This window comes from Phymastichus coffea, unplaced genomic scaffold (assembly GCF_024137745.1).
Source record: "Phymastichus coffea isolate CEN01 unplaced genomic scaffold, Cenicafe_Pcof_1.1 PCOF00001, whole genome shotgun sequence".
NCBI classification, from domain to species: domain Eukaryota; kingdom Metazoa; phylum Arthropoda; class Insecta; order Hymenoptera; family Eulophidae; genus Phymastichus; species Phymastichus coffea.
The window spans coordinates 8,851,511-8,879,408 of NW_026706812.1; the positions used below are offsets into that span (position 1 = coordinate 8,851,511).

The 27,898-nt window shown below is 35.9% G+C and overlaps 1 protein-coding gene across 2 annotated transcripts in view; it reads right to left on the reverse strand.

The window, feature by feature from the left end:
• Positions 1-27,898, reverse strand: part of LOC131672752 (clarin-2) — a 476,318-nt gene that overhangs the window by 412,420 nt on the left and 36,000 nt on the right. For both annotated transcript variants that reach the window (XM_058950304.1, XM_058950226.1), the window contains exon 2: positions 14,417-14,659. In XM_058950304.1, the coding sequence (XP_058806287.1) occupies positions 14,417-14,639 (223 nt within the window). In that variant the 5' untranslated portion in view covers positions 14,640-14,659. The remainder of the gene's footprint in view (positions 1-14,416; positions 14,660-27,898) is intronic.

Below are 27,898 nucleotides of genomic sequence, written 5' to 3' on the forward strand. Positions count from 1 at the left end.
CTTGTGAAAGAGCCCGTATTCAGGGTTATAGATATGTTATCCTACCCGCTAGGGTAGACTGCCGTGTTTGCCGTACTATGCGACACGTGATCTGCCAAAAGAAAATCCTGATAGGAATAAAAATCAAGACTACGTGCTAAAAAGTCTTGAACCATCTTTAGTTCCCACTGACAGCAAGAGGAGCAACCAGTGCCTAACCAGGACAATCAGCTTAGTGAGTGTGTATTATTGTGCGATGCATACCGAAAACTCTCCAGAGATCCAAACACCTATGTTCGAGGTAAGAAAGTCGCTGGAGTAGAGATGAGCTCTCTGATTTTCAGAAACATGCATAGGTATGACACATAACTAATGCGCTGAAGCCCAACAACCCACATAGCACTAAGCGTAATCTTTAAGTAAATGTAACTCTTCAATAAGAATTACAAGTTAAGCGATTTCTGGCTTAGGTAAATGCTGACAAAGCATGATCAAAAATGGAAACAAAACAAATTAATAAAAAAACGTTTTATTAATATTTTTTTCTAAACTTCACAAAAATGAAAAAAAGTTTATGTGCTAAAATGCCCACGAAAGGAATATGTAAAAAAACTATCTCGTGCTCGGTAACTTTCCTCTAGATGCACCGTGATAATGCATTACTACGTAAGATATACTTGCACGAAGGATACAAATACATAGTAATAACAGAAAATTCCGAGTAGCGCGCACGAAAAAGAGTATTACTCGCACAGGTAATTTTCGTATTCCAAAATACATCTTGATGTACTTCTTGATGAAAATTCATTAGAGATCATAATCGCATCAAACTATTATGTTGTGACGTCGAAATCACTCTCAGGTACGCTTGGAGTAAACGTAGACTCAGGGTTGCTCTGATTTGGCTTGTGCGTAACACTTTAGCCGGGACGAGCAATATTGTTGCTCCAGAAACTCCTAATTATGGAGATAATAATAACCAAATGTTATTATGAGCACACCAGACTTCTAGCTTAATATGCTCTTAAGGGGGCTTGAATGGAAATCCACCGGACTCAGGCTTAATGGATCTCCGAAAAGTGATAACTATTACAGAAGGAAAAGATAGCCCAATAAATTTTGTAACTTACTCTTTTTTATTTATTTCGAAGTAAGGAAGATTTCTTTCTTAAAAGTCACTCTTGCTCTCTCTCTATCTTGCTCTCGCTCTCTCTAAATCCGGCTAGTTTCCTTCGGGCTGACGATGTTTCTTAAAGTAATTTTGGCTCCTTGAACTTGAATTCGACTTTACTCAATTTCACTGGACTTCTCAAATAACTTGAACTTGATTAATTTCCACTAGACTTCTCTAATAACTTAAACTTGAATCTGAGTTTACTAATTTCCACTGAACTGCTTATAATAATCTGACTTTCTTAATTTTCACTAGACTGCTTATCGCGGCCTTGTGCAAGGCTTTTTATAACCTGGGGGCGGTTGGGTGGAAATCCCTTTCTTCAGGCCCATGGAGTGACAAACTCAAAGTTTTCTGTATTGGCCGAAGGATTTTCTTGGTCAAACCGGAATACATAATTGGTCGGAGGGCGTGAGTTTTCAGAGAGAGAGGGCGGTTCTTTTCTAAACTTGGGCCCTTTTCTCCAGAGATGGCTCTTAGACTTTCATTTTTGAGAGCAAGAGTGACGCTATTATTTTTAATTAATTAACGCAAACGAATATTAATCAGAGTACATAATTGTAATTATACATTATCACTTACGAGGGTCGTTTGAAAAGTCCGTGCAAAGTCAGAGAGATGGCGCACAGTGTTCCAAATCAGAAACAAATCTCCAAAATGAAATAAATCGCGAACCAATATCCCAAGCGAAATGAACCCAACGGCATTTTAAAGCTGAAATGATGTAGAATAAAGGAAAAATGGTCGAGTATGAATTACGTAAACTTTTGACCTTCAAAATGAAGGTCAAAGTTCAAATTTTCTCAATAAAAAAGAGCTTTTCGAGTTTTAAATATGGTTCAGTAATTTTTTTAAAAAAATAAATAGGCCATTTTGTAGCTTTTTCAATAACACATAATAACCTGTCATTCAAAATTTTTTTTTGTTTATTTTTGAACAAAAAAAATTAGGTCAAAGTATCAACATTTTCAACGAGTCTATAATCTCAGCACACAAGACAGAAAATATCTATAACAAGCATATTATATAGATTATTTCTATGTAATTTTTCCCGCTGAACACCACTCCGTAGTCAGAAGTGGCCTACCACTTTCCGTTATCATTTTTAATGCGAAATACTCCTTGAAATACGGCTAATTCGCGATTAAAAAATGAACGGAGCATTACGAAGCGATTCTACTTCAGGTTCAGATTCATCGAATCAAAATATATAAATATACTTAATCAATTAACTGCTTATTACATTTTTATTACTGAACTATTCTTTTTAAATAAAATAATCTGTTTTATTTGTTCCACCTATTTCACCTCTAGCATGAGACTCATAGATTTTGAATATATAACTATAGTACCTCGTTAATCGTAATCACTATAAGAATCTTCAAAATTGAAAACATCATCAATTGTGCAATCCAAAGGATCTTTTAAGCTTCCATCCTCGATATTATCTTTATCTTGAATTGTTACAGTACTACAAATTATAAATCATTTCATAGATTTAAATAATATAAGTTAATAATTTATTAATATCACAATCGTAGAAAAAAATACCTTATAAAAAAACTTTCAATTTTTTCTAGAAAACATTGAGTTTGCTTTCGTGACTGTAAACGTTCTCAAAGATGTAAGAGTGATATTTTTGGATCCGATAAGTACATGGCTCGATTAAATACATCCAAAAGTCCATGTTGTCGACTGTCTTGGCGAGCCCTTTGTATCATATTCCTCCTGTTTAATTTGTGCCATGCTTCACTCGAATCTTCGGAGTAATATGCTATAGGCAAAGAAAATTTCCGAGAGATTTCGCATCTATGTCTTAATAATTTATGCGTGAAAACGTTCCTCCTACTCCACGAATATAATGTATAATGTAGTTCATATGTCTCAAAACAAAACTTTTCGAGTTTATCCAAATCTAATCGGTTTTTTGACTTGAAGCAAATTAAAATTTGTGCTATATTTTTAACTAAAGTATGATTCAACTCTAAACTATCAGCAAACAATATAGGATCACTGAAGTATCTTCTCGCCAGATTTCCCGTATTGGTCGTTCCGTGCCCTTGTAAGCATAAATCGACTTTAACTCCAAAGTTATCGTATAGTACAGTTTGAATTTTCCATTTCTGTTGCTTGAAAGTTTCTAATGAAATAAAATCAAAAATTTAAGCAATAAGCAATCATCTTTAATTATAAAATCAAATAAGTCAACAAATATATAACCAATGATAGGATAATCTTACCCTGCAAATTGGCACGCACATCCCATGTTTTTATTGTTAGTCTATATGACAAGTGTAATAAATTTTCAAACGCTTTTATCTCGGCATGCAGTAGCCCTAATCCAAATAATAATGAGTCTTTATTAGGAATAAATTTTTCTTTCATATTTCCGAATTCGTGTGTCGTTTTTAAACACATAGGGCATCTGGTGGTAGCAGAATTTCCTACCAAAGTATTCCGTCAAACATTGTTTTATGTAGAAGATATGTTGCGCAGACCGATTTGCCATTTTCTAATTTAAATTTATGTTTTTTCAAATAAGTAATTTCTTCATTTAATCATCCAATCTCTTTTATTATTGCCGCAGTATCCTCCTTTTCAAAACACATTCTCAGTGGTCGAGTTAAACGAATGCTTTGAGGAGTAGGGTTTAACCAAACATAATTATCGTTATAACTATTGGCAATTTGAATAACATTAAAACAGGTAACAAAAAGAGACTGCTGAGCACTGGTAATATTTTCATCTAGACTATTAGATTTTTGTTGAGGATTCAAATGATTAGCAGAGCTATCAAAGCCAAGATTTACTGTCATTTCTAAATTCAATAAACTCATATCGTCCCAATCTTTTGCCTCACTGTTAGCTAAGCGTTCAACAGTTTTATTTAAAATAGCTTACAAGTTTACTATGATTTCAGTTTCGGACTCAACCTCTGTGCCAATAAGACATTCTTTTTTGGTCGCCTCTATCTCCAAATAAGGTGGGAAAATCGAACAATTTTTCGATTTACAATATGCTACTAACCCTTTGTATTGACGCACACTATAGTCATAGTCTAAATAAAATTCTAAAGCAGAATCTTTATCATGCCGAATTATTGAACTCTCATTTTCTTCATTTTTATCAATTCGTGACTTAATATTACACTTTATTTTGTAATTTTCAAAGCCCGTTCTAATAGTGCGATGTCATTATTACATTGAGTTGCAATTTCTTCAGCTCTTCTATCAAAAGTTGATATAGAGACATTAGATTTAATATTCTTGCGTTTCCTACCAGTGCGGACTGTTTGCCAAACTCTTTTGCGAGGCCTTCCTTTTCTATTATGTGCTTTTGTTTTGGGCCTTTTTTTGTTCGACCCATGATGTCTAATATTGTGAACTGTAAATGTAAATCTAGATAAAGAGCGTTTTTTCACATTAATTATTTATAATACACATTTAATGCGGTACATTACAAGGCCTTTCCTGAGTGCTGCATTATTTGCAACACCTCAGAAAGGCCATCCCCGTCCCTTGCCGCCCCGTAACCGGTTGCATAAAATAAAGATAAGCGCGCCCTACTCAGAACTATTACTCTTTTTTATGTCCGAACAACCACGCCGGAGATATGGATGAAACAAACTTATCAAACGCGATCCGACGGACGCTCAAAGGTCAGACAGAAAAAAAAAGGAGCGCACCACAGAAAAAGAGAGCGTACGCACACACTCATTCACATACACTCCCAACCATGTGTTGCCGACCGGCAAAAGAAAAATACAAAACTTGACTGGGAAATGCAACGGAAATGCATGTTGATGACACATGCAGATCCGTTACACTCCCAGACACCAACACTAACACTCCCGAGGCACTGACACTCCTGGGGTGAGCAGAAATTTTTTGTCTTCTTAATGGAGAAGAATTCGGTGGGAAAAATTAGAACGGGAAACAGATTGCAATTTTATGGCCCTTTTCTCTCATCGGCATTGTTCTCACGTGTTCGGAGGCTGCATGCACTTCATATGTAAGTGTGAAGGTACGAAGGGCAGAATAGCGTATTGAAAAAAATGAATGCAGGCTTGTATAAATTTAGACTATAGATTCTATTCCTTGGAGACTATCAAGAAGAATTTCCCTGCGACACTCGGCTCGGTTCCCACAGCTCATGGGAAGCGGTTTCAACTCTGCCGTTGGTCTTAGAAAAATTATTCTTGTGAAATTTAAAAATTTTAGTCATATATGGCCCGCCGTCACAATGTTCAGACTTTCTAATTAAAAAAAATAAGTTATATATACGTAAGAAACGTAATAACGCATTCGCTTAAAATCTATAAATAAGACTTTATTATTTTTTATAACAATTCTTGCAAACACTGTTTGTAAACTTTACATTACGTTTTCTAGCGCATTTTTATGTATTTATATTTATTAAGCATAGATCCGTCATTGTCTTAATAAATACTGGCTTTAAACTTTATTAGTGTTCTCTACTCATAATCTGCATACGATATCTACTTAATACGTTCGTTTAGTTTTTGTAGAAGATTATGTTTCTTATGGCAACAATTAATGGATGAATTTCGCGAAAAATTACAATGTACTAAGTTAGTTTTAATAGAAACATCAAATATCATCATATATCCACGCAGTTTTTCCGTTGTAGATTAAGAGTTCACTTCATGGTAACATTCTATTCCAAAACAGTCCCATAGTTTAACTGTATATACATATAATTTTTCGTTACATATAATTTTCTATTCAATTGTTATTCTAATTTATCACACATCACGTTTCAGGGTACTACTTCAATATAATTCAGTTCGAAATCGATACCGATGATTTTTTTCTACCTCCAGTATTGAATCCTAGTAAACAAATACGACTGACTTTTTCCCTTGTTTCGGAAAATCAACTGTACCTTTGATAATAATAATGGAAATATTAATGTGTTCGGCAAACTTTTAAAGCTATACATTAAAAGAACAAGATTTTTGTTGTTGCTAAACTTATATGCTACACATTATTTAATTTTTGTTAAATGAATAAGTTGATATTTCTGTCACTTTTCTTACGAAATTGTTTCTCTTATCGGCTAGCTTTGGAAAAAAATTTCAGAAATATTTTTCAAAAGGTTTTTTTTTGGAAAATAATTTTGATATTAGTAAAAAATAACTGAAGTATTCTTAGAAAAACTCCAATTATAACTTATTTTTTGCCTATATTTGCGTCACTCAAAGCGTATCATATCATATGTAATTTGCACGGTCGGATTTACGCTTCTTTTGTGTTTATATACGTACGTGTAGCATTCTTTAAGAGAGATGACATCCTGTGATTTTTCGATTCCGCAGTATTGAAAGACTCTAATCTCACTCTCTAAGAAATATTCGTATATGCGTGTATTTGTGTGTATACAGTTTCGTGACGAGTGCAACAGCCGATCGACGAGAGTCAAGGAAAAGAGAGAGCTACAGCAATTATCAGAGCATTGTCGCCATTACCTTGGCCACACCAAGCTGTTTCCGATATTCGTCTGAGTGACCACCACTTACACGGCAGCCTGTTCCCATCAATGTTTGGCCTGCAATAATCAAGGTTAAGGACCCCTTTGTATTTTCTCTCTCTCTCTCTCTCTTTGATGACACAGCGAGTGTGTGTAAAAGTCAAGTACGTGGCAAGGCGTTAGCGCGCCGGCTACCTGTTTGTAATTACACGGCCGGCATTATTGTTAAGGTAGCGTACCGTCAAGGCGATCCTTCGTCGGGCGGTTTCACTTAGTATAAGTAGAATAAGTCGGTTTATCGCCAAGGCGGTCACCTGCCGGGCGATACGTTTCGTGTATCGGTTATGCTTTGTAAACGTAGAAATTTTAGTATATTTGTTCTTCCGTTTCTTTTATGGGTAGTATGTGTTAATAACTTCGTTGTGTTCGTTAGTTCAAGGTTTTATAAAGTTTGTGGTAATAATAATTCGGTAAACTTATTTAATGGTTTTGAAGCGTGATTTCAAAGTGTATTTTTTGACCTTTCCTTTCCCCTCCCCGATTGCTATGAGCGAGTGCGCCTCACTTGCCCAGTTTTAAAAGAATTGGTAATGTGCACGTTTCGTTACAAAAAAAAAATCTGTATAAAAGCCCAGAAAAGTGAAACAGTGTGTAGTATAGTCAAAGCAGAGTCTGAAAATAGAGATTAGATTAGATTAAACAATTTTTATTTATCCATGAAGTATAACCCTGTAGGCTTCAAGAATAAGATGTTCACTATTATAATACTAAAATAACAATAATGTAAATAACAAATAAGCATTTACAATTAAACAATTAACTATTTTCATGTGCATATACCGGTTATAAAATGAATAAATAAAGTGAAATAAACTTCGGTCACTGGTTAAAAGCTTAATATAAATGAAACTAGGTAACAGTAATAGGGTAAGAAGTAACATATGCAATACATTGGCAATAAAACAAGATACACAACAAGATGAAAACGCAATAAGAGAAAGTAATAAGAAATGAAAGAGTGTGGGACGACAATATAATAATAAGAGAAAAACAATAGAGAGTTCAATACAATTAAATAGCAAGAATAGAGCTGAATAAAGTAAACTGAACAAATATAAAACGAGGAATAATGGAAACGCAATTACATAATAACAAAATTGTGATAACATAACAAAGTATGTGATCACTAGACTAGACAGTTAAAGAAGAGATACGCATGTCGCAGAACACAAAAAATAAGTCGCATAAAGAAAAAGGAGGAAGAAAATCGTGTGAACAACGAGAATAGACGGGCTTCCAGTTAAAGACCTCAACGAGGCTGATAAATCCGACCGGCAACGACATATGCTGCGAGTCACGTGGAAACTACATTAAAAGGAAGAAAGAAAGAGAAGAAAATAAGAAGAAATAAAAGGTGGACATAAAACGAAAGAAAATTCAATATTGTCGCTTTCATGAGCTGAAGGGAGGGAAATTATAAGAGAAGTAGGAACCAGGAGTTTGCAAGTAATTTGAACTGTCGGTGAAGGCTGAAACGTTGAAAGGACGGGAAACTAAGGGTAATTTTTAAAGGGATGAGAGGTTCGTTAAAGATTCGGACGTGACCTTCTGAATGAAGAGCTGATTTTCCAGGACCATGAAGAAGGAGAACAGCCATAACTTGAGCTCCATATATCTGGAAATATCAAAGTCACTGATGAACAATTGGTTTAGCAGGAACATGGAACGAATTGAAAAAAAGTCGTAGTACGTGGAGTCGGGTATGAGAAAGCTGAAGGTGGATTACGGGAGGAACGTTTTATATGAAGAGAGTTTGGTGGTTGGAAATGGGTGGTAAGGTGTGAATGTAAAGTAAGATGTGTAAAGATAAGGGATGTGAAAGATAAACTGTTTTATAAGCAAGAAGGATTAATGAAATATTTCTGTGAGATTCAAGGAAGAGCCATTCAAGACGTAGCCTATGGAAGGTGACGTGGGTTTCAATGTCAGGGGATGGGATGAAAGGGATAAAACCAGTGACGAAATGGACACAGGCGTTGTGAGCAACTTATAGAGCAAGCCACCTCATTTTATCCAGGTTGTGAGAGACAATAGAAGCGTAAGTGTAGTGAGGGTAGATGATAGTTTTGATTAGGTAGGATCTGGTGGAAATCGCGAGAGATTTCCTGTAAAACTTAAGCGAATTGAGATTCATGTAGATCTTTTTGAGTGTATTGTTGATGTGAGTTTTCCAGTGTAGGAATGAGGATATCGTGAGTTCAAGGCTTTTGACGGATAAGGAAAGGAAAATGCAATGATGATGTTATTGATGGAGATTTAAGGGAGAGAATCAATATGTAGAGAGGATAGGTAAAGTTCACTGCTGACAACAATGACACGCATCTTGGCAGCATTCAGTAGCAAACCGTTTGAAACAGCCCAGTCCGCGACCGCCTGCGCATTGAGTTGAACTTTGATGAGTGCCAGAATGATTTCAGAAGGAAAACAATGATAATAAATCTGAGTGTCGTCAGCATATATCATATGCCGACAGAAAAGCAATACCATGGGAAGATTGTTTATAAAAATAGAAAATAAAAGAAGACCAAGGACGTTGCCCTGGGGGACTCCAAAACGGACGTGTAGCCAGCTCGACAATGAACCATCCCGATCAACCACAGCCTGCAACCGTTCTGGTAGGTAGTTGAAAAATCAGCGAAGTGTTGAGTCTATCAGGTTACAGGTCCACAGTTTTCGGATGAGCAAGTCATGAGGAATACTGTCAAATGCCTTGGAGAAGTCAAACAGCACAAGAATCGTGACCTGACGCATCTCAACAGCGTGTCTGACATCCTCCAACAGACCAACCAGGGCAGTCTCGGTAGAATGCCCCCTGCGGAAAACAGCCTGCCTTGAATCAAAAAAATTACTAGTCCCCAGATAGTCCGAGAGCTGCTTATGAAGTAAGGACTTGCTTCCCTTAAAAAAAATAAAAATATGTATTTTCTCAGTATTACGAATAAGCAATTGTCCATTAGTCTAATTATAATCAAATCTTTTAGGAAATGAGGATAATTAGAACCTTTCACTCGGTAGGCCCGTTAGTTATATTGAATGTAATTCTATTTTTTCTTCCTATCTAGAAGATTATAATAGGATATTTGTTCGGGAAAATTAATTCCATGAGCTCTACGTCACATAAATAAATCGAAAAGAGATGAGGAGAACAATTACACAATGCGAACCACGTTGGGGTTATAGCAAAACCCGGCCCAGTAGCTTCACTAGATTAAGCAGAAAAAAGTCAAATCACTACTTCCAGGAAGAGCATCGTGCTATTTGTTCCCCATTGTCCAGAGCCTTCTCGGCCTCCACAACCTTCACGACCTCGTTCTAACCAGTTGCTATTTGGACTCGTTCGTGGATTGACTTTTTCAGTCACCGCATCTTTTTTACTGTTCGTCGCAGAAAGGTCTCTATGCTTAGCTATTGATAATTTTTGATATTTCTTGTTAAAGAAATTTTGGAACAACTTTTGTAATTATATTGTAACGGGCTGTTTGATATATATAGTAACAGTCCGTGAATTACTGCAAGGTGGTCCTGGAAAGGCCAGCGACAGCTTTCCGTACTCCGAATTGCACTAGGGCAGTGAATTGTAAAATAATTTACAATTATCAATTTATTTATTTATTTTTTTCATGTGCTGTTACGCGATGAGCACCAGCGGTACTATTAATAAATAATTATTATAACCTGCTATTCTTCCAAAACCTCCTCCGAAAGTCGTCATACCAATAAAGGCTGTTCACTTCAAGAAGAAGAAATTAACCAACGCTGCCGTAAACATATATTGCAAGAAAGAAAATAAGGAATTATGGAGCAATCAACTCAAACACGTTAATTAACTCAGGAAAAGCGTTCGAAAAATACATCAAATATGTATTTTATTTTTGCGTAATTAATTGCTTAATTTTGCGTGAATGTATAGTAAATTTTCTTTATGTTACCAACATACGTAAAATATTTTCTCGATTTTTGCCTATACAAATATAGGGCAGCTTTTATGATTCGGTCTGCGTACACAATTAATACTGAATATTTCTGATAGCAAAACTACGTAAAAGTGTATTAATATTTGCCGCAGAAGTGTATATCAAAATATTGAAATTATCTTCTTAAAATTATCTATCAAAAATAATTGTAAAATCTATCTAATATATCAAGAGTGTGATAACAATTAAAATACTGCTTGATATACATATTTATATGCTGCATTAGCCACGCCCACTTATATCTATACCTACGTTAAATAGAAAGAGAAAGCTTAATAGATAGAAAAGGACGGCGCATCACACTCAACTTTCCTAATAGACAGAGACAAGCTTGTATACGGATTGATACGATAGAGAGAGATAACATTAAACACCAAAAATCATCGAAATCGAAATTATATTGCGTCTACGAAAAGTTACGACTAGGAGAAAGAGGGAGAGGAAGAATTAGCCGAAGTTTGCCGATGGCTTTTGTCTGATACAGACGGATAGTTCTATGTCCTTGAACCGCTTTACAGATTTTTCCCGTGATTTTCCTAGAATCAAAGTGCAATTATTTAGAAGCACCATAGCTCGTTCGTGCTCACAGTGCCTGATTTCTAATTGTACAAAATCACGTTTCTAAATGTGGAAGCCGCTAATTTAACGATAGATAATTTAGATTGAATAAAGATATCAAATCTACTCCAGTTTAAAAGTGAGTACTGCACGACTATTTCACGTCTATTCATTTCACTGCATCGCACATTAGCGAAATTAAGAGTTAGGTAAATAGTGCAAAGAAGAGTACGTAATAGCGCGTTAGAGTTCAAAACTCATTTTACGTGTGCCTAATTTCAAAGTTTAAATTTTTCATTTTGTTATTATTCTTAAGTTATAAGTGCCTAACCGAACGGTTTTTCCGATTGTTATTAATTTTACACAAGACAATTACATAGATTGTTATTTAATAAATCGGCTCAATTTTATACCACTCCAATTACTTTACTTATTCCAATAACCAGCTTCCTCTGTCTACCCAACCTTGGATATTATTCAAATCCCACAGAGAACAAAGTGAGCTAGTAAATATTTTGAGCCTTTGGACCTTCTCCGGCTGTTTGCTATCAAGGTAAGCCACGACCTAGCATCAAATTGAGCTTAGTCGCGGATATGTATCGCGGATAAAAAAATCTATACACCTATTGATTCGCGAATAATATTTTGTCAGCTTCGTAGTTCAAAGGGATTAGTCTGCCAAAATATTAGACTGCTCTATACAAAATTACTTGCAGTGTTAGCTAAAATTCTTAACATCAATCATTATTATTTAGGGTGGCACTCCCCTGAAAAATTATTTATGTCTAATTAATTAGTAGTAGTGTCTGGCGCCCAATAATCTGATAAATTAATTATCGTAACTTGTAATTTATATTACGCCGAGTACCATGGTGACTGTTAATCGGCAAAACACCATGTTACAATATTGCTAGAATAGAAGAGCTTTCTGACATTGATGTGAGGCTCGCTTTAGACTTGGTCAGCTTCACCTTAGGTTGGTACACCGCCTTAGGTAGCATACTCTGTTCTGAGGTTTTCAATGTATGTTGGACTCAGCTATTTATACTTCCAAAGCTCTCGCATGTAGCTGCTGCAAAGAAGTGAGCTCATACTGATTCCGTTTAAGCCTCTTCTTTAGTTTCGGCAACATGTTGTTAACAGCCAAATTAACCAGGTCTGGAATACTCCAGGATCTTTCGAACCTGAATATAGTGTTAAGCGCCGCCAAGTAATATCTTACCGGTTTATCTGGTCTTTGCTAACAAAGGTACGTTTTTACGGAAAAATTCCTTTTATATTTCCGTGATTTACTGTAAACGTCTACCACTGCCTCTAAACTCCTCGTACGTATTCCATATTGGATGCAAGAAACAGTAGTATAACAATGCCTGTACTTTGAAGAACGTAGATAAAGAGCCCAACAGTTCATTTTCGACTATGGGGTCTAAACAGCAGTTCTCTTCGTGTCGCTCCAGAAATTCCTCTATACTTATGCCCTCTTCCCCTGTGAACTGGATTTTCCATTTGATTCGCTGAGCCTGCACTTCTCCAGACTGAGCTAGCAGTCATTTTAGATCCTGCAAACGATGCAGTAGTAGGAATTGTTCTATGATGACAGCAGTCATTTTCCGATCTGTTACTCGCTATCACCGTAGTTTGAAGATTTATCACATATGAGTGACTGTGAGGCATTGTTGCTCTAAAATTAAATAGCGGCGTATTGGGGTTTAATCTACTGCGTCCTGTTATCCTTGACAATTCAAAATCATTTGAGAAGTCTTCAATGAAGATGTGTGTATCCTGAAATTATACTATTTTTTCCGCGCTCGTCATGTTGGCGCAGTTGAATGATTTTGCTGATTCTTTCTGCGTAGTTGCGATTACGCGCTGCATTTTTTTGCATAAATCTTCATTGATTTCGTGTAGATTCTTGTTTGCTCTTGACGGCTTTTCCTTTTCCTCTAAAATAGCTTGCATGTAACCTTTGTATTTCTTCAAACGTTTGTTCCATTTTTCTCTCTGCATGAACTTTTTCTTTAAGCTCTATTACAACAGAATGAGGTATCAGCATTGTTTTCTGTTTAGTAACTTGTACCATAATAGTAGATCATCCGAATTGTCATAATTCTGATCTGAAAGATTTGTTGTTCTATTCTTTTGATTTTCTGCTAGTGCGTACGAATAATGCCCAATGTGTAGTTATTGGTTGAGTGTAAGATACAAGCATAGTATATATGTATACGGTTGTCTGTGGCGTTGAAAAACGCCAATGGAATTTAACCGTTGTATCGATAGATCGCTATGCGTATTTTCGGGAAATTTGTGTGACATTGTGATCAAAGTATCCGCCGTAGTCGTCAAAGATATATCAATGACTTCGTGTATACGCGTTGGCGACTTGGTTACTAGATACGTTTCATCGCAAATACGCTCGAATAGTTAGAGATCTTCTATTTCGGCCTGTAACGCTACCAGGAAATCCTGTCTTACATCGCTAGATAATGCATTCTATAACAAAAACGTTTGACATAAATCAATGCGCCAGTGCTTTGTATTTTGATCATCCTCATGTTGTGTTTGTACAAAATCTTCCGCAGTGTAGTCACCCTGTAAACGCTTGAATAGCCCATTCGCTCAGGTGTAAATGTCGCCTTCAGTGCGTAACTCTAGTTGCATAAAAAAATTTTATGCATTTCACTCTCGCAAAAATCACCACGAAGCTTGCAGCTCCCTCTCGTTTGAGTTATGCTAACCACGAATATAACACGATTCTCTTTCCTTTTCTCTCCTCTTTATCCCACTTCAGCACGTCTGCTCTCTATCGCTACTTACTTATTAATCCTATGGATAGCGCAGAATGGCTTTTTCCCTCTCCCTTTTTCCACGTTAGCCTATCGTTGTTGCATCAGCTAACTATTATTGCCGTCTCTCTACAATTCGCGGATGCACGTCTGTCATAGTCTGTTTGCCTTCTTCTCTCTCACTACCTTATGCATAGCTCCGCGACGAGAAAATAGTTTCTCGCACCGAAGGCCGCTTCAGAAAATATATAATTTATTTAAGTAAAGAAGAGAGAGGCACATAACGAAGTTTTTCCACTCATTATAACATATAAAGAATAAGCTTGTGAGATTTTTTAGCCACATAAAGATTAATTCAGTTTATATTCAGTGTTTATAAAAGTTACATTTAATCTTACCTGTTATCTCATAGGGTCTCAGACCGAATGCGACATTTAACTCTTTCCGTCCATATAAAAGCCCGAAGTTTATTTTTCCAGAACTTTGAGAGGGGTTTGCTTTTCTCCAAGGTTTAGAGTCAATCCAATGATTAGTTACTAAGGATGTACATATTAAACTTCCACAAAACAGAGAGATAAAAAATGTTCCAAATATTATGCTCTTTTGGAAAGTATTTATCATTTCTTAAAGCTGATGCTGGACTGAAAATGGAATCATATTTTAGTATATAATTGTTATCTTCAGATGAATCGTTAGAACAAATTTTCATGCAGTAACGGGGTTTCAGGTCGAGGTCATTCGAGAAAAGTCGATACATAAATATTTAAGAAATTCGTGAACAAACAACAAAATCATCAGTAGTTCTCGCTAAATACGCTTTTCAAGGCGACCTTATGTACCTACGCAGACGGTGCCTGGGTCCAGTTACATCAAATTGACTTATCCTTTCTTTTGAGAACTCGGCCCGCGGAGAGTGTCGTAAGCAACAAGTAAGTAAATACAACAATCGAAAGAGACTTACGAGCGATTAATAACGTTATCTCATGAATAGGGCAAAGGTTTATGACAGATCACTCAAAAAAATGTATGACAAATAGGGTATATTCAGCATAGGAAAAAAGTACATTGCGAATAAAAGACCTGGTGCGGACGTATCTCACGATGCAGTCGTAGTGTAAGCATTCATATCTCAACGTGAGAAACAGCGAACAATGACGGTCACGAAAAGGTATTGAATACCCAACGAAAGTTGGACGCAACTAACCTAAATGTTGTAACCAAGTAATGTAACCAACGTAATGTAACCAAGAACGTTCAACGGAATCGCAAATAACAAAGGATATAGCGTAAGCAAATACGAGGGTCGTTTGAAAAGTCCGTGCAAAAATAAAAACTGCTTGATTTATTTTAATAAATCTTTTTTATTTTTCAACATAGTCTCCTTTTAGGCTTATACACTTCATCCAACGCTGCTCTAGTTTGTTAATCCCTTCCAAATAATAGGATTTGTCCAAGTCTGTAAAATAGGCATTCGTTTCTGCAATCACCTCCTCGTTTGAATAAAATCTTTTCCCCGCCAGCCATTTTTTCATATTAGGGAACAAATAGTAGTCCGACGGAGCCAAGTCTGAAGAATAGGGGGATGTGAAACGAGTTGGAACCCTATCTCCATCAATTTTGCGGCCACAACTGCTGAGACGTGAGCTGGCGCATTGTCGTGGTGGAAGAGGACTTTTTTGTGGGCCAATCGAGGACGTTGCTCTAGCAACTCGCTTTTCAAACGATCCAATAACGATGAATAATATTCGCCTGTAATGGTTTTACCCTTTTCCAGATAGTCGATGAAGATTATTCCTTGAGAATCCCAAAAGACAGTTGCCATAACCTTCCTGGCCGAAGGAATTATCTTCGCCTTTTTCGGAGCAGATTCCTCTTTGGTAACCCATTGTTTAGACTGTTCTTTGGTCTCAGAAGTGTAGTGATGTATCCATGTTTCATCTACAGTGATGATACGATGCTTAAAGTTTTGCGGATTTTGCTGGAACAGCTGCAAACCATTCTTGCAACACTTTACACGATTTCGTTTTTGGTCAATCGTGAGCAATCGCGGCACCCATCTAGCAGATAGCTTTTTCATGTCCAAATGTTGGTACAAAATATTATGTACCCGTTCACTCGAGATGCCTACAGTACTAGCAATCTCACGCACCTTTACTCTTCTGTCAGCCATCATCATATCATGCATTTTATCAATGATTTCTGATGTGGTAACCCCAACAGGGCGTCCAGAATGTTCAGCGTCTTTTGTGCTCATATGGCCACTCCGAAAATTTTGAAAACACTTATAAACCATTTTAATCGAAGGTGCACAATCACCATAATGTTTATCAAGTTTCTGTTTAATCTTCTGAGGCGTTTTGCCTTTGAAAAAGTAATGTTTAATCAATACACCAAATTCTTTTTCGTCCATTTTTTTTACAACCACTCGATTTCTTTGATTGAAATGAATGTAAAACGCAAATTAATTGTCCGATTTCGATGAAACTTGGTGTGTGCTCTTCCAAGATATGCCACTAACTAAAAATAACCTTGATACGCACTAATAGCGCCATCTCTCTGACTTTGCACGGACTTTTCAAACGACCCTCGTAGGGCCGATTTTGTACATAGGTTGAAACCAGAGAAGAAAGAAAGTGAGACGGCAGATCAGTCGGTACCCACAATGAATGCGTTGAACACCGAATTCTCTACATATACGCTTATTGAAAAAGAGGTTTACATCGTTTCATCCGGAAAAGATGACTTTTCGCAGTGGCGATATCGCTTCTAGCGTGACGTTACTTGCTCGTGAGCCTATCATTTTACTCACCAAAAACAGTTGCACGTGTCAACTTGTTAACGTTTGCTAGATTATTACTCGCGTAATATCTCTCTCTCTCTCTCTCTCTCTCTCTCTTTTCCGTGGCTATTTCTGTCTGCGAGATCCTCGCCCCGAATTCATGATCGATAACACAGGTCTGCAAAATCAGAATTTTGATTATTATAGAAAAGCCATAGGTCATTTCCGAAGTAATTTTTGGCGTAGAAAACGAATCCGGAGTCCAAATTGCTCCATCACGTCAGGATTTTGAGATATCCTAACCTAAAAATGCGAAAATAGTGGTTTTTTTGCTATTTTTGAGGCTATGTAGCACCGCGGCATTCTCATTAATCAGAAAAAAACCAACGACACCTTAAAGTATAAGTCTGACACTTTCAAATACCGTTGAGTTTGCTCAAATAGCTCATTTCTGCATCAAAATATTCCATCTTGAATTTTTCAAGTTTCATGAATTTAGTTGTTTACTTCGTTGGTAAACTCACATAGTTCTGGAGAAAAATGAATACGAATTTTGTTTAATAATCCCATGAAAATACGGTTCCGAAAGAATTTGGAAACGAAGATTTAGTAATGAAAATACAAAAGTTTACAGAAATACACAGACACATAAACTGAATAACAATATATCACTAATTTCACTAATTTAGGATACTCAAAGGTATTTTAGGATGTTGAACTTTGAGTCATTTTGGCTTTTAAAAACTTTTGAATAAAAAAAAAAGTCGATTCAAGATTTAAAACTAGAATCACATCTTAAGTATAAATCTACAACTAGATAAACTGCAAAAATATCGGATTTGCTAAATAACAAAATTAGGTTTTTTTTCGAAAAAAAAAAATTTACCAACTTGTTTTACCTAGGGTAGGTGGGTTCACCTATTTGAGTATAGAAGTATAAGTATAGCAGTTACAAGGGTTTTAAGGGTATGTGATAATGAAGTCTATAAAGCTTAAAATAGGGTAGTCCATCAGTGATGGAGAATTCGGTTTGCTTAAAGAAAAGTAGTTGGTGTACCCAGGGTTAGGTGGGCTAGTCTGTTTGATGTGCTAGGGTGGTTTATGAGGGTTCATAAGATGTATTTGGATAAAATACTTGAGGGTTAAGTCATGTTAGCCTATCTGAGGTTAAATTGTTTATTTTTTAAAAGAAAGGCGATTAGTCAAACACTTTTTCTCCAGAACTATGTGAGTTTACCAACAAAGTAAACAACTAAATTCATGAAACTTGAAAAATTCATGATGGAATATTTTGATGCAGACATGAGCTATTTGAGCAAACTCAACGGTATTTGAAAGTGTCAGACTTATACTTTAAGGTGTCGTTGGTTTTTTTCTGATTAATGAGAATGCCGCGGTGCTACATAGCCTCAAAAATAGCAAAAAAAACCACTATTTTCGCATTTTTAGGTTAGGATATCTCAAAATCCTGACGTGATGGAGCAATTTGGACTTCGGATTCGTTTTCTACGCCAAAAATTACTTCGAAAATGACCTATGGCTTTTCTATAACAAAATCTTGCAGACCTGTGTAATCGATGGAAAGACTCGTCACTTATCTGTTTGCTGACGCTAGTTTTTACCTACAAACAATTAATTGATTGCGAAAAGAGGCATGAATGATTCAATAACTAAATGATACATTGGATAAACATAGTAAACAAATGTACACGAAACAATGAAAACGAAAGAATGGTATACGGGTAGAGGAAGAATAGTAAAAGGTTTGAAACTGGCATTTATTTCATCAGAAATCACGTACTTTACAAATATCGATTTGAATAAATATACTAAAGTAATCTCTGTAGCATAAAAATAACTTTACTAGTTTCGGTAAGATTGCTTTTCAATTAATAAAAACTGAAATGAAACAATGTACCATTATTCACAATCGTTTTCAAATGAATCAATAAATTACTTATTCTTTGAATTATAATTCATAAGCTTATTCCATTAATAATAATTGTATTACATATTGTAATGATGGAGAATACATCAAAATTTACTCTCGTATTAAAATTTTATTTCTATTGATATTGATTTCCTTGGTCTGAGATTCACTGTCATCTTAATTTATCATGAGTAGATTCTTTGTTAAATAAGTGTTGATCGTTGCGCGATCATTTGAATGCACTGAATTACGATGCAAGTGATCAACCGAGTGCACGGTACTTATTTCTATTGAAATAAATACAGGAAGCAGTGTTAAGGCCGAAAAACTTTTCATATGTACTTATCAAGGTCATGCAACAGAGAAAGATGAAGTGAAAGTGATAGAGAAAGAGACTGAGATATATATATGCTTTCTTATTCACTATGCAATAAAGATATAACCATTTAATAATATTATATTTTAGACAAGAGCGTCTTGTATCGAGAGTTTCTCAGTTAATAATTTGTTATCCTAAAGTTTAGATAAAAAGGTAGATAATAAGGTCTTAGAAAAAGATAGAATAACTATTTTTTAGGTAGATTTGTTTTTCTTTTTCAATATAGTTTTTTTTTAGTTCAATACACTTTTCTAGATGTTCTTTAAGTTTTTTCTAAACCATCAAAAAAATATGATTTTGGAATTTTTCAAAGTCGACCAAAAAAATCAGTTAGGACCACGTTTGGTGAATACTGTGGATGATCCACTGATTCGAACTTTAATTGCTGAATTTTTGTAATTGAAACTACACAAGAATGCATTCGTGCATTATCTTGATCAAACAGAATTTTTTTTAATGAAAACAATATTTTCTCACTTAACCGGTCCAATAACGAAGCAGAATACTCTCCGTTGATTGTTTGTCTTCATTCTAAATAGTTGATGGAAATAATTCCATGTGGATCCCAAAAATACAATGGTTATAACCTTGTCAGCAGAGTTAACCGCCTTTGCCTTTTTTGGAACCCGTTCACCTTTAACAATCTACTTTTTTTATTGCTTCATTATTTAATCTTTTTATTATAATTTTTTCACAAATTTTTGAGAGTGTTGGAATTAATTTATTGATTTCATAAATTTCCTTATTATTTTTATTTGTTTTTAGTTCAAGAAATAAAAAAAAGGTAACGGTCGCTTTGTTATTCTATGCTTGATATTTGAGATTCGAATTATGCTATGGTTGTAAGTTTCGATTTCTTGTTTTAATTCGTCTAGGCTAACTGACGAGTACATATATATTTTTGAGTACCATTTTATAAGGTTTGTTTTCTTTTTTTTTTTTTGGAATGCTTTAACGGGAATGGTTTTCTAATACAAAGGAAATTTATGGACGAACAAACTCCCACGATGCAGAGCTAATCGCCGTTCCGTTAAACACGTATAGTTACAAGGGTGGTCCGATAAGTACTCAGCCTACAAAAGAAAAACGAAAATTTCCAATGCTCCAACTTCTTTAACCCGTCTGAAAAATACGTTTCCTCGAGATCTGAAAAGTAGGCTTCCATGGCAGCGATTACCTCCTCATTCGACTCAAATTTCTGCCTGGCAAGTAACTTTTTCAAGTTTGGAAACAAAAAGAAGTCGCACGGGGCTAAATCTGGAGAATACGGTGGATGGGGCAGCAGTTCGTAGCTTAATTTGACCAATTTGGCCATGGCGATGGCGGACGTATGAGCCGGTGCGTTGTCACCGTACACAGCATACAAGCGCTTTTTGATTTCGCTACGCGATTTCCCTTCCAAAAACAAGAATCAAATCACCGACCGATACTGCTCTTTTTCCATTTTTCAAAAATCAACGGACACACTTGCTTTCACACGCTCTCAAAAATTAACTACAACTCCGATCCGGCTGAAATCTTGACAGTAACCATCGAGAAGGTTGTACTACGTGATAGAATATTTCTTTTGCGAGAGTGGCGCCATCGGGCGGTGAGGCTAAGTACTTATCGGACCACCCTCGTATACATGTATTCGCCTTTACGTTTGATACTTTCGGTTCAGTGTCTTCTTTCTAACCGAGTTGAACTGACCTTAAGACACCTGACTTGTGACACTCGATCTATCTTAAGTGTGAGTGACCTAATGCTTAATCCGACTAATCCCCTAGATGAAATCGGATTACAACTTAATCCTTTATAGATCTGTTAAGCTATTAGGAAACGAAATGACGTAATACGGCGAATAAAATTAATAATGTTTAATTCAACTAAATTACAGTCTTTTACGGACCGAAAGACTAACGCACGCGAATAGGATTTACAATGATTAATAACAATACAGGGAGGGAGGGAGGAAGGGAGGGGGGGAGGGAGAGAGAGAGAGAGAGAATTCGAACTTTTGCTGCGAAAACTAACGCTCGGGGCGAATACAAAGAATAACGCTCGCGATAAACAAAATACTTTCGCTCATATTTTGTCGCGCAATATAAGGGAGGTGCACCTACCCTGCAGTGCAATTACGATGATCAGCCGTAATTGTTGAAGCTAATTTAAAGGTGCTTCTCGGATCTGAATCAGCTGCGCTGCCTCACTCGTAATATCTGCTATTACTCTGCTGCTGCTGAAATGCTGCTACTGTGGTGTTTCCTCGCTACACTCGCACGTATTAAAAAATCCCAGGAAAACTTTGTAAAAAGAAACGGTGAAACCCTGTGCAAAATAATTAGCGGTACTATACACGTAACAGCTGAGACTAAACAGAAAATTTTTAAAACTCTCGCGCGCCCTCTTTCTCTCCTAGTCGTTCGTAATAGCATCTCGAGTGTACCGAATCGCGAACGGATCGATTAATCAAATCAACTACCGTTGCAATGTATAAAAGTTGGTGTTTCTTTTTTCTAGTTCGTTAATTGTTGGGACAAATAATTCTGGATTTTCTATTTTAATTTTGATTTTGTTATTGAGTAGAATTTTTCGCAGTTTCTTCTAGAAGGGCTTTTAGGGGACTAATGTTCAATTCACCACTAACAAATATCGGCGGTGGTTTTGCTGGTTTTGTATTTACCTGCGCTGAAGATATTGTGTTTGCGTTTCCAGTTCCTTTTTGTTCATTTCTTTGTGGTTAGTATTTCAAATTTGTTGTTTAAATTCACTGCGTTGCTGGGACTGCTCATTATTATCTTTGGTTAGTTTTTGCTTTTTTCTAGTTGGTCTGTCTTCTTCAGGGCTATTTCTTGGGCTATTTCTTGATTTTTTAGTTTTTTGAACTATTTTCCATTCTATAATTTACTCACTTGGTATTTCTGTGTTTTCTTTTGTTGTTGTTTCTTCCTTTATTTGTTTATTTGCAGCCATATTGGCTGGCCTTTGGTTTAAAAAAAAAAAAAAACAGACTTGCGACTAGGTATGCTATTTACTTGTCGATTATTTGCAGCCTTTAAATTTAATCCGAATTATTTTTATCTTCTTAGCTATTAGTTTCACATACTGGAGCAAACGTAAACGCGTCCGCTCAGTACAAGATCTCAACGACTACTGATATATAAAATGTTAGGATATTCGCTTATATACGATTTGTATTTGAGCAAATACCTCGAAGATATCGGCACAGTAAATATCATTTAGATACGCCTAAGTTGGCGAGTCCGCTACGCACGCTCTTTCGACAGAGTATGTCTCTACGACATAACCACTCTGTATTCGGTACAAATGTTTGTATTGCAAGTGACTGTTGTGTTTTTCTTTATTTTTTGGGTATCCCTCTAATTTTCGCGAAAGTTATCACCGATAATTTACGCGAAATTTCGAAAATCACATTGGGCACTAGAATGTAACGGGACTTTTGTTCGGAGTATTTCAAACAACAGCTGAAATATAAATTAGGTGTTATTCACGGACGACAATTATATATAAGAAGAGCGGGAGAGGTTAGGTTAATAACTGAGCACGAACGTCAGGTAAACAGTGGTTTATATTGGAGAGAAGAAACTAACATTGTAGAATGCAAACTCGACACAAATCGGGCGTCACATCTCCGTCACGCAGGCCTATACAAAAAAAGCCCTCTTAGGCATGCACTCAAGAGAGATGAGTATAGTACACGCGTCACGTGGGTGAACAGAACACGGGATCATGCCATGTTATGAGCCGTCGCTGATAGAAGGCGAACTGGCGCATCATATACAAATAAGTAAGCTAACACGCTTACTTAGTCGCACACGCAGGCGATCAACAATCAGTGCGACCAAGCGTCGATACGCAGCACAAAGAAATGATAGCATGCACCCACGCACTAGACGCAATAGCAAGCGGGTCGAACCAAAAATTATACAAGGCGAGCGTGAGGAGAGAGATAGCGTAAAAGAGAGAGAAAGCCAAGTGACGAGTCAGTACTTACGAGTATATTGGTCAGTTGAATTAGAATCTGACGATCGCTCCGTAATGCTCTGTTTGTTTTAACGGCGAATTTGCCATATTGTAAGGGAGTTTTCGCACATAAAATAATAATGGGAGTTGATGAGGCAATTCTAATCATAAATTAGTGTTCAGCAAAAAAATTATATGGGAATCATGTATATAATATATGCTTAACCTTGATGTTTTCTCTGTTGTGACTAATCGAAAATAATGAAACTTTGTTCTTTCAAATATAACCAAAAAAAATGGTTGTATGCAAGTTTTTCTTCAAAATGGATTATTTAATTATAAAACATCATATTTAATAGTCGAAAAACTTTTTCTTTTTCGAAAAATTTGAACTTTGACCTCCATTTTAAAGTACAATAAGTAAAATGATCCATACCAAGACTATTTTTTCCTTCTTTTATATTGAGTAGGCTTTGAAATAACGTCGGGATCATTCTACTAGGACTATCTGTTCTCTATTGATTTTATTTTGGAGATTTTTCAAATATTTCAAATACTGTATAATTTATGATAAGTATGATTTTTTATTTTATGCAATCTAAAAATTATTTATGAATTATTCGATTATATTTAACAAAGTGTATTTTAACTGGTAAGATTGATAAATTTAAATTTAACAAAAATTAAATAAATAAATGAGCAAAAAGAAACTTTAATAAATATATTGTTAATTTTTAATTCATCGCTGTTATCGACAAACATATAGTTCATTAAATTTGATTGAATAATAGAAAAATTTTCAAACTGCATGTAAAATATATAAAAATAAGTAAGCGCTATGACAGTCATCGATAGGAAAATGGTACAGTACAAGTCTGTTAATAAATAGAAGGTCTTGATTTCAAGTCTCGGTTAGGTCAATATTTTCTTTTAGTTTTTTCATTTTCGTGTGTAGTTTATATTATATAAAAGCTACCTAAGTTATTTTATTCATAATATGCATGTATTATTTTTGTATTGAACTTTTATGACAAAGCCGATTATTGAATACAAAATTTGAATGAATTTTGTGCAATTTTTGTATAGAATGTATTCAACACTTGTACAAGACTTATAACATATTTATACAAATTTTATACATATTTTGTACATATAAAATGTGTACATTTATTTACAGTCGGATGGAACCGCTTGAGCATATTTTGAAAACAAATGAAAGAGAGTTAATAGATTTTGAAAATATTTGTTCTCTCTTGAATATATAACCTTGAATCTCTACAAGAACAGCTTGCCACAGAGCATCTATTCCATGTATATCAACTTTTCAGTGAGGATAATTGCGACAAGTCAATTTGTGTAACTCATCAATTATTCTATGATTTTACATGTGTTATTATTTTGATGATTATTTCATTGATGATTCTGTTACAATAGACGTTAATTGGTCAATATAATGTTTAGAAGTTGTGATCTTTCTAATAAACTTTTAAATATTGCCACTGCAACCACAAGATTTCTTCGTAGTTGAAAAATTATATTCTTAAAGTTTCTAACCCCTATTTCAGTTAATTGAGATTGAAATTTTTAATTCACTACATTTTCGGAATGCTAAGGATAAGCAAGATTACAAATCCTTTAAGCGTCCGGATTAACCCGTTAAGGCCCAGGCCTAAACTGATTGTGGTAGAGCCAAACTAACTACTGGAAACGGGACATAAGCAAAAAAAAGTACCCATTTTTTTTTCTTTTGTCAGTTGCAATTGTTTATAAAAAGTTGTTTGAATAAATTACCAAAAAATCATTATTTTTCAAATCTAATCATGCCAATCGATTCTACGGGAAAAATAACAAGGAAAACCTCCGTAATATTTTCTTGCCAGATTGCAATTTGTTATGTAAAACGGCAATAAACAATCGCCTGCACAGGCAATATGTTTGCGCCTATCAATTTATGGGGAAATAATAAGGATTTACTTTTTTTCAATTTCTTGTCAATCTGATCAATTTTCTATTCGTTTTTTTTCTGTGTTCTTCTTTGTGTTATTTACATAAGGGCATACTGCATTTTTGATAGTAAAATTCAGTTCTTATTTTACAAGGCTATACACCACATTCTCGTTTTTCACCGCGTTTTATCTTGTATTTGTAAATGGTGCAATCGCTAGATCTCTTTCGTTTACTACTTCGTTTATTGCTGAATTTATCAAGATATTATTCAATAACTTCTTCTACAATGTCTTTTATACCTTTTCATTCATCAGGGTATAGCTTATTATAAATAACTAAAGAATTAAATAAGGATGCTTGGATAAGTCGAATAAATAAACACCACGACCATATTTTACTCCTAATAGATGGCATTACTCTGTTGCACTGTTCGTCATGAACATTTACGCCGGCTATATTTTTATCATACATCGAAAATGCTTGAGGAAAGAGAATAGACTGAACGGCGGTCTTGTGCCATCGCTCTACTTCAACTTTTGGTTTGTCACCATATTGAGTTAACAGAATCGATACGGGTTTAGAGTCCATCACAGGAATATAATTTAAATTTCAATTCCTATTGTGTATTGAGATAGTTATTCCTCTTACAGCCTTTTTGGTCATTTCGATTTTTTCTTTGATACGGTTTTGTCGAACAGTTCCAGTTGCACATAACCTTATTCGTTGTAAATGGATCATAAGATCTGAATTTGTAAAAAGGTTATCGAAGTAGATATGGTATTTGCTAAGATCCTCTTTACTAGTTTCTTCTAATAATGGTAACAGCATTTTCATAATAACTCTGGATCCTAAGCAAACAGAAATTAGAGAATTTTGTTCATCGACTCCTTTTTTACCTGTGTAAATGTCAAGATCATATATATAACCATCTGATCCACAAAGGGCCCACAATTTGATACCAAACCTTATAGGTTTGTTTCTGATACATTGTTTTATACCAAACTTACCAAAGTATTAGACCATTATCTCATCTATTGATAAATTGAAATAATCAAAATAACCGAATTGCATAGTATTATCACGAAAGTAATCATATAACTGTCTGACCTTTCAAACTTTATCATGTTCATTATTGTTATGATTAATCAAGATTAGTATTTGTAATAAAAACTAGATGACGTTAACTGTAAGTTAGGTCGTAGCACTGATGTTCTAGAAAAATAGAGAGGAATAGAGAGTTGCATTTTGAACGTAGAAAAAGAAAGGTTGCACGACGATTTTAATGTTATTGGGCAGTGTGTTGCGAAATATAGTAATTTTAGCTCAGTTGTACTTTTGACTAATTATTTTTATTTAATAAACATTTAATTTAAACTATATATAATATATATATATATATATATATATATATATATATATATTGTAATGTGGCACATTACAAGGCCTCTCCTGAGTGCTGCATTATTTGCAGCACCTCAGAAAGGCCATCTCCGTCCCTTGCCGCCCCGTAACCGGTTGTTTAAAATAAAGTTAACACGCCCTATACCGAACAATTATTATTTTCCATGTCCGAACGACCACGCCGGAGATATGAGCGAAACAAACTTGCCCAATGCGATCCGACGGATGCTCAAAGAGCAGACAAAAAAAAAAGGAGCGTACCACAGAAAAAGAGAGCGCACGCACACACTCCCTCACAGACACTCCCGACCACGTGTTGCCGGCCGGCAAAAGAAAAATGCAAAACCTGACTGGGAAATGCAACAGAGATGCATGTTGATGACACATGCAGATCCGTTACACTCCCAGACACTAACACGAACACTCACGAGGCACTGACACTCCTGGGGCGAGCAGAAAATCGCCGATGAAGTGGCAGCCGGCAATCAGCTGTATCGGGCTGCCGAACACCATCGGCGACATCCTGAGCGCCACACACACGAAAATCAGCGACCACACACACAAACACCCGGAACAACATAACAGAACCGACACGGGAGCGCCCCAGGAGGCGCTCCAACAACCGGCGCAAGGACACGAGGCGTACGCGCGAGAAACTGAGCGGCCACCTTGAAGCGCCGATATAGACTGAGAGCGAGCGAGCGAGACAGACTGAGACAGAGCGAGCGAGACAGAGCGAGCGAAGCAGATTAAACAAGAGCGAGCGAGACAGACTGAGACAGAGCGAGCGAGACAGAGCGAGCGAAATAGACGAAACAAGAGCGAGCGAGACAGACGATATAAAATAATAGAATAATATGTAAATGCGAAGATGAGGGCGCTACAAATGAAACGGCGTATATTATATACGTATCCCCGATATTAAAATTAAAATTATAAATTAAAAATGATGAACACGAAACAAATATAGAATTGTAAAATTCGCACGCGACCGACATCCCTATTATGATGGCGAGCGACAACTACCCCTTTAGGTTTAAATGATAATTTAACTAACCGAATTCGAACATCTGACAAAATTCGCTAGTGACGTCACGACCAATAGGCAAATTAGAATAAAATTTGATTTCCGTCCGCATAGACGAATAGATAAGAGTAGGGGTAGATCTTTTCCGACAATTAATGATAGATACCTTAGTGGGGGGTGAGAGAGAGTAAATAACGATGAAAGTAGGAGAGTTAAGGAGGGCGCTGTATTATTCTAATTTACACACGGACCAATGATAAAAATTCGGAGGGCGCTACCGATATCCGAATTAGCATACCGACCAATAATAACATTTCTTCTCGGAAAGAGGAGAAGAGAAACGATCTTTGACCGCGAGAAGCCGATTCTCGTCCATTTTGCCACTGGATATCCGCAAGGAAGGAGCCTCTCTCTATCAGCTAATCTCGCTGTCGATTATTAGCGCTAGACG